Source organism: Brassica oleracea, chromosome C7, assembly GCF_000695525.1.
Source record: "Brassica oleracea var. oleracea cultivar TO1000 chromosome C7, BOL, whole genome shotgun sequence".
NCBI lineage: Eukaryota > Viridiplantae > Streptophyta > Magnoliopsida > Brassicales > Brassicaceae > Brassica > Brassica oleracea.
The window spans coordinates 1741256-1752614 of record NC_027754.1 but is presented as its reverse complement, the minus strand read 5'-3'; the positions used below and the strand labels follow the sequence as shown (position 1 = coordinate 1752614).

General features: G+C 37.7%; 1 protein-coding gene, 1 long non-coding RNA gene and 1 pseudogene across 7 annotated transcripts; all 3 read left to right on the top strand.

The window, feature by feature from the left end:
- The first annotated feature begins 2158 nt into the window (after positions 1 to 2158).
- On the top strand, positions 2159 to 3822 carry LOC106304004. Its single transcript, XM_013740372.1, has 2 exons — positions 2159 to 2557; positions 3169 to 3822. The coding sequence occupies exons 1-2, from the start codon at positions 2452 to 2454 to the stop codon at positions 3669 to 3671; spliced, it is 609 nt and encodes a 202-aa protein (XP_013595826.1). The 5' UTR covers positions 2159 to 2451; the 3' UTR covers positions 3672 to 3822.
- A 179-nt stretch (positions 3823 to 4001) lies between these two features.
- Positions 4002 to 6249, top strand: LOC106305111 (annotated as a pseudogene).
- Positions 6250 to 7309: 1060 nt separating this feature from the next.
- Positions 7310 to 10485, top strand: LOC106303546. 6 transcript variants are annotated; one of them, XR_001262501.1, is made up of 9 exons: positions 7310 to 8128; positions 8206 to 8849; positions 8940 to 9116; positions 9225 to 9311; positions 9428 to 9491; positions 9643 to 9708; positions 9855 to 9957; positions 10033 to 10296; positions 10395 to 10485. It is a non-coding gene; the product is annotated as an uncharacterized LOC106303546 (long non-coding RNA). The 6 variants fall into 6 exon arrangements; XR_001262503.1 differs by having other exon boundaries at positions 7310 to 7669; positions 7758 to 8128; positions 10242 to 10481; XR_001262504.1 differs by having other exon boundaries at positions 7310 to 7669; positions 10242 to 10481.
- The last annotated feature ends 874 nt before the right edge of the window (positions 10486 to 11359 follow it).

Here is an 11359-nt window from a genome sequence, read left to right as displayed (position 1 = left end):
GCATAATTGTTATGGCCCTATACGGGTCACTTTCAGTTGTGTAATTACCCTGAATGATACCCCTACTGAGTCCTCTTGATTTCAGGACAACTGAAGTGTTCGTTGCCCATTCTAGATAATTATCTCTAGAGAGATTTAGAATGGCATAATCCAAGGGCTCAAATCTCGGTATCTGAAATCATACTATCAATCAATTCATGATTTAGAATGCAACCAATTCAAATAATCAGTGCATATGATTTCATAAGTCTCTCGACCAAAGCAATTTATTACTCGACCATGGTGCGAGACAAGTTGAGAATGCAAGGTCTATTATGTGATGCTTAGGCCACACGGCCATTATATGATGCATTAAGCCACACGGCTCTCTTTAATCAATCAAGGGCACAAGGCCGCGAGTATAAATAATGCATCGGAATGATTAGGCCACACGGCCGTTCGGTATGGTTTATAACAAAGCCACACGGCCATACAATTCATATCCATTAGGGTTTACCAATTTCAAGGTTGGTAATATGTGGCTAGATTTTAGGGTTTTAGTTTAAACATTCAAACAATGCCTCACGGCCAATGGGTGCAATAGGTTTAACTCTTATGCATTTAGTTAACATGCAATTGCAATCCTTAGCCTGTTTGTTTCTATCAGTTCATGATGTAATCAAACAAACAAACCAATCGGCCAAGCAATGAAACAAATCACATGGCTATTTGGTTCAATTCAATATCATCCCTAGGATAAGATCTAAGTTCAATTTGCAATCAATCAGTAGTGATCAGGTTCAGATATTATTGCAACAAGGCCACACGGCCACATGATATGATCTAAAACAATTAACCTAGAATGTATCAAGGCCACACGGCCACAACTCCAAATTCGATTTCTAGGTTATTAGGGTTTCAGTTTAAACAAGATAAGCAATTCAGATTCAAGTTTAAAATAATCCTAATCATAGTTCTAGGCGATCAATCAAACACTCAAGTTTCAAATCAAAATTAAAACCAATTTTTCCAAATTAGGGTTTAGGGGATTTCGAAAACTTTGATTTAATTTTGAGATTCAAAACCTTTAAGGTTATGATTTTAATTGATCAATGGATCAATCTTGATTTAGTGTTTTGGGGATCACACTTATTCGAGCTCCGATTTACTCTTTAGGATTTGATCTATTATCCTATGGCTTTTATCTTAAAGATTAGATTTTAGGGTTTCAATCTTTACAAAACAACCAGATTCGATTAATGTTTTCAGAATTCGAATTACCTTTAGGTTTTGAAGATTGTAGAACCGGACCACCAAGAGAACCTCGAGCTGGACGGGACGCGAGCTGGAACAAGCTGGAACGGACGCGTGCTGAGGCACGAGCTAGAACGGGATGCGTCTGCTTCCTATCGGGTTTGCGAGCTGGTTGTGATGCGAGCAGGAAGCTGAGGTCGTCTAGGATCAGGAACACCTTAGGTCTGGAGCTGATCGGATGCTGACGAGCTGGGACGCGAGTAAGAACGGATTAGGGTTCGTCGGGTTCGGATTAGGGTTCCAAAGCAAATCGGCGCGCACTGTATTGGGGCGTGAGGGCGCATCTGTGGTCAGATCGACAAACGGTTTGCACTGAATGATTCGTCTTGGCAAGAGCTTCGATTTGATATATTGCTCGTCGTCTAGATCCTCACGGTTTGGGAGAACGATCTCTTTGAAGTTCCGAGGTAGATTCCTTTTGATTAGGGTTTTAGGGGTTTGGTTTTAGGCTCAGGGTGTTAGAGGTTATCGTGCTGATAACGTGTTGTAAAAAGAAGGTCTTAGGTCTGAATGTTTTAGGTCTGAATGTTTTTGTGTTTTATTAATGAATAAGAGATCCCTTTATATAAGGGTTACATAACAGATAAATGGAAATACATAAATGGAAAAATTACAAATCATAAACATATATGAAATAGCAAAACTAGAAGAATAGAAAGCTTCTAGCCGACTTTCCATCTCTCTCCGTGCCGCGGCCGCCACCTATCTCTTTAAAGTTTGGATCGGTTATGGACCGGACCGATTATGAACCAGGCCGGTTATGGACATCCACCAATGGATTTATAACAGTACTCTTATTAAATATATATATTTTGAAAATAAGCTTTTGATTTTATTTGCAAAGATTTCTTGATGAGCTAGAGTATTTCGAAACCCAATTGCACAAACCCATACGCCATCAAGTTAGTAAAGACTGTTCCGGAGACGACCAAACTCCAAAGCCAGAAACTTTTTTTTTTCTTTCCAAAAACTGTAATAAAAATTTGCTTGACGAGGAAGCAAAATCAAATCACAAGTAGAAGGAGAAAAATCGTGGGGATGACATCAAATTAGGGTTTTGAAACCTTCATTTTCTTTCGCGACGATACTATAGTCTCTCGAGAAGCGGTATAATACGGAAGATCCGAGTCGGGTTTCGCGATATTTCAATCGGATCCGATGGAGCCGCCTCCTCCCTCCGGATCCCAACCACCGCAGAAAGCTGTTCCCAGACTGGCTACAGTCGGATGGCGAACTATGTTGATCTTCAATCTCGGCCTTGCAGGTATTATTAGTTTACGTGCACAATGTGTTTGATGAAATGCCTAGCTGAGATATTTCTTTCAAAATCTTTATTTATGTATGAAGCAACATGACAATTTATTCTATAATTCATCATTTATTGAGTGGAATTTACTAGAATCCCCTTTTTAAAACGAACTCTGATAGAGTTTGATTTAGCATGCTTATTGTTTATATTCTTTAGCGATATGAAAAGACATTGAACTTAGTTAAAAGCAGTATCCTTGTGTTTTTTCAGCTAAAGGGTCACATTGAATAGAAGTTGCACATAGATTCTTGTTAAAATTTTGGCTTATGGACGTAATTTCATTGCACATTTTTATTGTATTGTGTTTTCTTTCCTTCTCTTGAAATGTTTAAGTGTAGTACCAATGTTTCTTTAGCATATTCTCATTAAACCCATCTCAATTGTATTTTGATTCATGCTGGCAATGTCTTAATATCCTCAATAGTATAACTTTTGAAGCTTGGCCTGAATCAAAAACGTGAAAACCATATTTGATGCATGTGCGTTATAAGCAGTTTGAATATGATTGAGCAGTCATGTTCTTCTTCCACTTCAGTGTTTGCTAATTTGATGATTTGTTTCTGCAGCTTTTATATTTGCGAAAAAAAGAGAAAGAGACATTGATGTGGGCGAAAAAATGGGAGTTAAAAAGGGTAGTAAAGGTGCGAAAAAGAGTGTTGTTAACACCGAGGTCGAGAAGAACGTTTCAGAAACTGACAAGGCTACGAAACCAGAAACTGCAGTACCGAAGAAGGAAGAAGCCAAACCGGTCCCTAAACCGGATCCTCTGTTTGAGTTTACAGATTCAGCAGCAGCTGATGAGTTGGTGTTTCAGGGTGGTGCAGCGACTGAGCCTGTACAGGTAGCAAGGAAACCGATTCCAGAAGATGAGCAAAGGGAGCTTTTCAAGTGGATCTTGGAAGAGAAAAGGAAGATTGAACCAAAAGACAGGAAAGAGAGGAAACAAATCGATGAAGAGAAAGCTGTCTTGAAACATTTCATTCGTGCAGAGAGGGTTCCAAAACTTCTCCCTGATGATTCTGTTGATTCTTCACTTCGTGATTGGGACAAATTCTTCTCCTCCAAGTAGAAGAGAGAAACATAAGACTAATATTACTTGTTTTACTTGTTGGTACACTCATTGCTTTTCTTACTACATTGATTCTGTTGACTCTAATCAACGAACAGTTCAAAAAAAAACAGCTTGAATGTGATCTCTTAACGAACTTTGGGTGTTATTTCTATTTTAAAATATATAGGAATTAAGAGTAATTTTCAATAAATAGAGGGACTAAATGCAAAAGAGGGAAATTATTTGATTAGGGTATAAATAGCGTAAAGAAAATTGAACTCGGTAGCTGAACTCATCATCTTCTTCACAGAAAAATCTTATTAGAATCAGGAGGAGGCAAAATGGATAGCACCGTAAACACTAAGAAGGTAAAGAGGAAGAACAAGGTTTGAATTGAGAATCCAAAACTTGCTCAATTTTCAATATGATTTTTCTCAAAATCAAAACCTAATAGATTGAATTTGGATGCTTGAAATTTGATAGAAGAAGGGAGAAGCGTCTTCTTCATACCATCGATGCAAAACAAGGGTTTGGCAGCCAGGTAATTCAGACTATTCTTAGCTAAAAAAGTTGATACTTTATTGACTTGTAGATATAATAATACATGTTGCATGATTAAGTTCTTGTCTTTTTTGTTAAATTGTGTATACGAATGTATTTGCAAAGGCATCATCTGAATCATAAAGATAAGACTTTTGAATGGTTTGGTGACTTTGATGAGTTTTTTTTCTTCGTTTCAGTTTTGATAATTTAGGTGATAAGTTGGGTCTGAACAGAACTGAGTTTCCTCACACATTGTATATGGTGGCTGGGACTCAGGTGAGTTTTGTATCTTTTATGTCTTCAAATGTGTTTTGGCTCTAGAATCTTGCGTTGAGTCCTGTGAATGGTTTTTTCCCCTCCCATATAGGCTGAGAAAGCACCTTGGAACTCCATAGGATTGTTTAAAATCAGCAACGTATCTGGTAAGAGACGTGATGTAGTACCCAAGACGCTAGTGAATGGTGATGGTGGTATGGAGGATGAGGATGATGAAGATGAGTACAGTGATAGCGATGAGGAAAGCGTAGATGGAGCTTCCTCTGTTCCTAATATTTAGGTAATGTTCACCTAGTTGATAGAGTCATCATGGTTAATGCTTTACCTCAAACAAAATTTGGGTATGCAGGTTCGCAGGGTTGCTCACCATGGATGTGTCAACCGCATACGTGCAATGCCTCAAAATCCTCATATCTGTGTCTCTTGGGCAGATTATGCCCATGTACAGGTATGATATTGTCCATATTATGTTTTTGTCTACTTGCTGTACATGTTTATATGTGTCTCTTATAAACTGGTTTATGGTTTTGTATTTGTGGGAAGGTGTGGGACATGAGTATTCATCTAAATGCTTAAGCAGAGTCAGAAACAGAAGGCAAAGATGGAACTTCACCGATTCTTAACCACGCACCCTTAGTTAACTTTTCTGGCCACAAAGACGAAGGCTATGCTATAGATTGGAGTCCTGCTACCGCTGGAAGGCTTCTTTCCGGTATACTTTTGTCTCAGAAATCTTAGCTATACTCAGCTTTTCAACATAGTCAGTGTGTATTTAATTCTTTTCTCAATGTTTTAGGTGACTGCATGAGTATGATTCATTTATGGGAGCCAGCTTCCGGTTCATGGACTGTTGATCCTATTCCGTTAGCCAGACACACCGCAAGTGTTGAAGATATACAAGTAAGACCGTTGCTTTGCAGCTAAATTGTGTGTTAACTGTTACTGTCTCCTTTTGGCTTAATATTATTTCCTCTGTTTATAGTGGAGTCCAAGTGAAGCCAAATGGGGAAGTCGCCTGGATTATCTTTCAAGGCACATAACGCAGATGTGAATGTCATCTCATGGAACAGGTTCTCTTTCCATTTTGATGTGTAACTTAAACTTTTTTTTGTTTTGTGTTACCTGCAAATTGCTCACTCGTTGGATTTCCTCTTTCATGAAGGCTGGCTAGTTGCATGTTGCGTCAGGGAGTGATGACGGGACGTTCTCTATCCATGATCTTAGAGTTATCAAGGTACTTTGAAGAAAGTAGGTTTTATATATATCAATATCTTAACAAGATTCTGATGTGATAAAATTTGAATCTTGAACTAGGATGGGGATAAAGATAAGGTAGCACATTTTGAGTATCATAAGCATCCTATCACGTCGATTGAGTGGAGTGCTCATGAATCCTCGACACTTGCAGTCTCTTCCGGAGATAACCAGCTCACGTAAGCCACAAAGCTTATACAGAAAACATTGATAATCCCCAAAAAAATCGATAACACTGTCTAATGTTTTTTTGGCTATTTGTTGAATCTGCAGGATATGGGATTTATCCTTAGAGAAGGATGAAGAAGAGGAAGCAGAGTTCAAAGCACAGACCAAGGAACAAGTCAACACACCTCAAGACTTGCCTCCTCAGCTTCTCTTCGTTCACCAGGGGCAAAAGGACTTGAAGGAACTTCACTGGCACAACCAGATTCCAGGGATGATCGTCTCAACTGCGGCTGATGGTTTCAACATCTTGATGCGTTACAACATTCAAAACACACTTCCTGATCTCGCTGCCTGAAAAGATTAAGTCTTTTGTCATATGAAAACTGCTTAAATTTTTGTTTTCTTGATTGCAAGTTTCAAGAACTTTACTCTTCTACAATTCTCAAGGTTTCATATTCGGTTGTTTTGACTAAATGTCAAATGTAAATTTTGAAATGCATTCTCTTAGGCCTAGGCATTCAGATTCGATAGATTCGGTTGATTTGTAGTACTATATGCTCATAAAATTTGAGATGATCATCCAAAAAAACTAAAGTGACAGCAAATTCTCTAAACACATTGTGAAAGTTGAAAATGAAATTTTAGTAATAGTTTTATCAATGAAAAAAAAAATTGAATATTTTCGTCCTTGGAAAAGACAATTGACATTCAAAAAATTAATCTTTTTTAAAAGTGAGATTTCAATTACGTTAAAATAAAATGAGAAGAGAAACACTGTTTTAGTAAAGGAAGCTTAGGTTGATGAGAAAATCCTTCTTCATTTGATTAATTATGAGAATGAGAATAAGAAGACAAGAAAACTTTGTATCTCTTGTTTGTGTACTTTTCCCTGTTTCAGTATTTAGATTTATGTAATTTTACATTTTAATAGAATCTTAAGAATCTACATATTAAATTTATCGGTTGAACATTAGTTACCATCTAAATTATTGCATAATGAATGTCTTTTATTTAAACATGTTTTGAATCTTTACCATCTAAATTATTGCATAATGAGTGTCTTTTATTTAAACATGTGTTGAATCTTTTTCATACTCGTGTAACAAAGTTGAAAACAATTTTGGTTTTCGGCAACAATTCTAATTGAAATATACATCCATTTTATAGTTGTTTTCATAGAATGTGTATAACTATGAACTTATAATTTCAACATTGAAGAGAAATCAGCAAAAGAAAATTTTAACTTATATATACATGCCAAATAATGTATTGAGTAGTTTTTGAACAGCATTAGTGCAATGATAAAATTAATTGTTTCAAACAATATTTTTCAATTTTATCATACACATTTAAGTTATTTGTCTATTTCGAACATGTATTTATGAAATGCTGGGATTTTTCAACGATCCACTGAAGGTTGGTTTGCTTTTATGATGATTCCAAAACACTTTAAACCCATTCCCTTAAATTTCGTGATGTTCTCCAAAGAAAAGCACCTCCTCAATCGTCATTATACCACCCCTCGATCTCGTTCTTCAAAGTCATGGTTAACTTTTTCCAAAAAAAAATACGAGAGAATCAATCCAAGATTTGTCGACCATCGCCATGGCGGAACACAATCTTCAAAACGAAATTGTAGGTGAAGGAGATGAAGTGTTTGCTATCTTTCAGCGTCCAACAGAACACTGGATCGTCTACAGTGATGTGGCTGCGTTATTCAATCAGCACTTCAATGGTACTCCTTTCAATTGGACATGTGTCCCCTTTTGTGGAAGGTTTGTTCGTGTATCTGGATACCAATTTTGTAGATCGGTATGATTGGATTCATGTGCAATAACATAGGAGGCTTAATGTAAATCCAAGAATTTAGGGCCCGACATCGGTTACACGTTTGCTGTGTTCGACACAACAGAGGGTAGGTTCATGAGGAGAACACACCACCACGGATTGACCAGAAATGTAGCTATCGTTCACTACCGGGTTGTTCCACCTGCGGTTCTCGTCCGCCAAAGATGAAGCGGCGGAGGCGGAAGAAGTCGGTGAGGATCCTGTGGTGGAGGAAGATTTGGAAGTGGCTGAAGGAAGGGAAGTTGAAGGTTCAGAGTCAGAAGGTGAAATCTGAGTCTGAGGCTGATGATCGGGATAAACATCCCGACTACAACCCGTACCAACATGGCTTAGTCGCTTTGGCTAACTTTCTTTCAACTCCACATGCTGCTAGCGTGCAGGAACATGTATAAACTGCGTTAATTGATTCACTAGTGAAGATTTTCTGTAATTGAGTAATCACATTTTCTTTCTTTGCTTTCAGGTTCTTATCAGAAAAGTGATTGAACTACATGATAAATACATCGTCTATGAAATTGGCGCTCAGTGCTCTCAGTTCGTGAAGCGGAGGCTCTGTGAGAATCTTCTTAGGCATGGGAGGTTTCGTGAAGACGCTGCAAAGGCTTGTAACACGGCCTTCTTGAGCACGAACTCTCAGTTACATGTTGATGTGGTGGATGATAGTATGAGTTGGACAACGGCTATTATGGTTATGGTTAGAGGGAGGACGATCTACGTGGCGAATGCTGGTGACTCGAACGGGAGTTTTGGCTGAGAAGAGGGATGGTGATCTTGTGGCTGTTGATTTTTCTATTGACCAGACTCCATTTAGAGCTGATGAGCTTGAAAGGGTGAAGCTTTGTGGACTTAGAGTTCTTACTCTTGATCAGATTGAAAGTTTGAAGAATCCTGATGTTCAGTGTTAGGGTACTGAGGAGGATGATGATGGAGACCCTTTGACTCCGAGGCTTTGGGTTCCCAATGTGATGTATCCGGGAACTGCGTTTACGAGGAGTATTGGTGATTCTATTGCGGAGACGATTGGGGTTGTTGCTAATCTTGAGAATTAATGTTGTTGAGCTCAAGCCGGATAATCCTTTCTTCCAGAACCACACCCTCTTCCACAAGGTTTAGTGTGCTTTCTGCATACTTGTCATTCATCGATCTTGTTGTATGCATGTATGTATTTTTGTTTACTTTAAGTTTCTTCTATTGTAGGCTCTGAAAGAGGCATTTGAGATATTCTGTAACAAAACCGTCGCTGGAAGTTCAAGTGCAGAATTGCTTGCAGCATTATGCGCCAATATCCTTAAGAAGAGGGGTAGTGAGAAATGGGGTCCACAGCTGGACCAAGCAACCTACAAGAATCGCCAGCATCTATATCTCTCTGAACAAGTTGGTTTCTCACTCTTTCTTGTGTACCTTATTCGCTATAACATTTCAGAAAGTGGTCTCATGAGTTTATTTGTATATTTCTCATGAAATTTGTATTTTTGTCACCAGACTGATGGCAATGTGCCCAACACTCTTGTCATAGCCAATTGTGAAGTTGTTAAGCCAAGAGTCGCTGCAGCTGAGCACATATCTCAGGTAATTAGTGGCTCTTGTACCAATCTTTGTACTCGTTTCTGATCATGCTCTCCATCACAATGGATTTACTGTCGTAACTTGTATTTACTATCTATCTTGTGCAAATGTGTTTTCAGTTCAATGAAAAACACGTTCTCCATTTGTGAAGAAGTACAAGACCTCATCATTCACTCTGGAGAGGTATCAACATTCTTGGTCCTAGTTCTATTTGTTGCATAATTCATTGTATCTGCACCGCTATTTAACCAGTGCATGAATTTACTTGTTTAGCATTTTGTTGAGAGTACAACCCATGTTTTCATGTGTATTCATCACTAATTTGCAATCACAGGTTAACAGAATCAGGGAACTCTCGCAAAACAGTAAGATCATTTCTACTCACACCAATAGCCCTGATGTAAGCACTCCTTCTTCCATTTCGTTGTGGCCAAAGCAACTTGAAAAATGTCGGTTTCATGCCTCTTTGTTTGCTAGTCAAAGAGCATCCTTTGTTTTGGTTGTATTTTCAGTTTCAGTTATCTGAATACGATATGCTGATTCCAGGTTCTCATTTGGGTTGTCGATTTACACTAGAATGCGCCGGACCCTTGGACTATTGTCAGTGTTTCTGATGACTGTGAGAACTGGTGGAGGTGGAACATTGCAGGTAAACCCCTAAGTATCATTGTGTTAACTGTGTTACTGTCTCTTTTTGGCTTGATATTCTTTCCTTTGTTTCCAGTGGAGTCTAGCTGAAGCCAATTTAGTTTCCAAATGCAATAAACTTTAGCACCGGAAATTATGCTGCAAGCTAAACAAAATATCATCTCTAATGATATTCTCAATTCATTAGTCGACACATCCGCTTTTCGTTTTCATATGCTTTTGGTGTTCTATTTTTTCAACGAATTAGTGTTTTAATTTAAATGTCATGTTTGTGATCTTATGCAGGTCTAATAGAGACTGGGATGATGGCTACAATCAAAAGAGATTTTGTGACTTATATGTGAGAAACTTTTTTTTTTTTTGTTAGTTATTTGTTTGCCTAATTGTTTGCTTAATTTAATTGTGTTATCGTGTTAATGTAAATGTCATGTCTGTTAGTAACCACATTTACAAAGTGAATTGTGTCCGCTCACATAACAAGGAACAAGAAGAGGTTACAGCTTAACCAGAAAAAAGAAATTGAAAGGAGGGAAGAGATGTAGGGTTTTTTGCAAAATTGACGTACAACTCAAAGTCAAACACAAAACTAATTTTTTTTTTTTTTTGAAATTAGTTTTGCCCTATTCACCCCACAAGTTCATATAATTCACGAAAATACCATCAATTTTTTTTTTCTTCGAAAATGACATTTTTACTCTTTCACTCTCATCATCTTCAAGTAATTACAAAATTGCAATTGTCATCAATACCCTAACCACCAACCACCATGAACAACCAATTTGAAGCTCTTAATGCTCCCAAAATCGATTTACACTTCTTCTTTCTCCATTCTTATGAACTAAACATAACATCTCTCTCATTTTCTCTCCACATTAAGCTAAAAAAACCCAAGATTTTGATTCTACATTTTTTATGGTTCATAGAGTCAAAGAAGCTAACGATTCTGGGTGGGACACTTTCGTTTGAGATTATGTGTTCTTGGAGAAGCCTTATGTGTGCTAAGGAAGTTATCTCATCAATTTAAGGTATGAAATCAAGTTTTTTCCAGATCTGTTCGTCCAGACGACTTACCTGCAGGTAAGTCGTCTGGCTATAGAAGATTTACCTGTAAGTCGTCTGGTCAATGCAGAGGTTATTTTTGCAATTGACTTTGAAATCTGTTTTCTGAGACGACTGAAAGTTAAGTCGTCTGATTTTGTTTGGTTACAAAAAAATTTCCAAAGAACCTAGACGACTTGCATTTTAGTCGTCATAGGTTAGTTTTGCATTTGACTGGATTATTTCAGAAGTTACACTTTCCTGGACGACTTACATTTCAGTCGTCTGGTGAAAATTGAAATATCAATATTTTATTAAAGCTAGACGACTTACAATTAAGTCGTCATAGGTTAGTTTTGCAATTG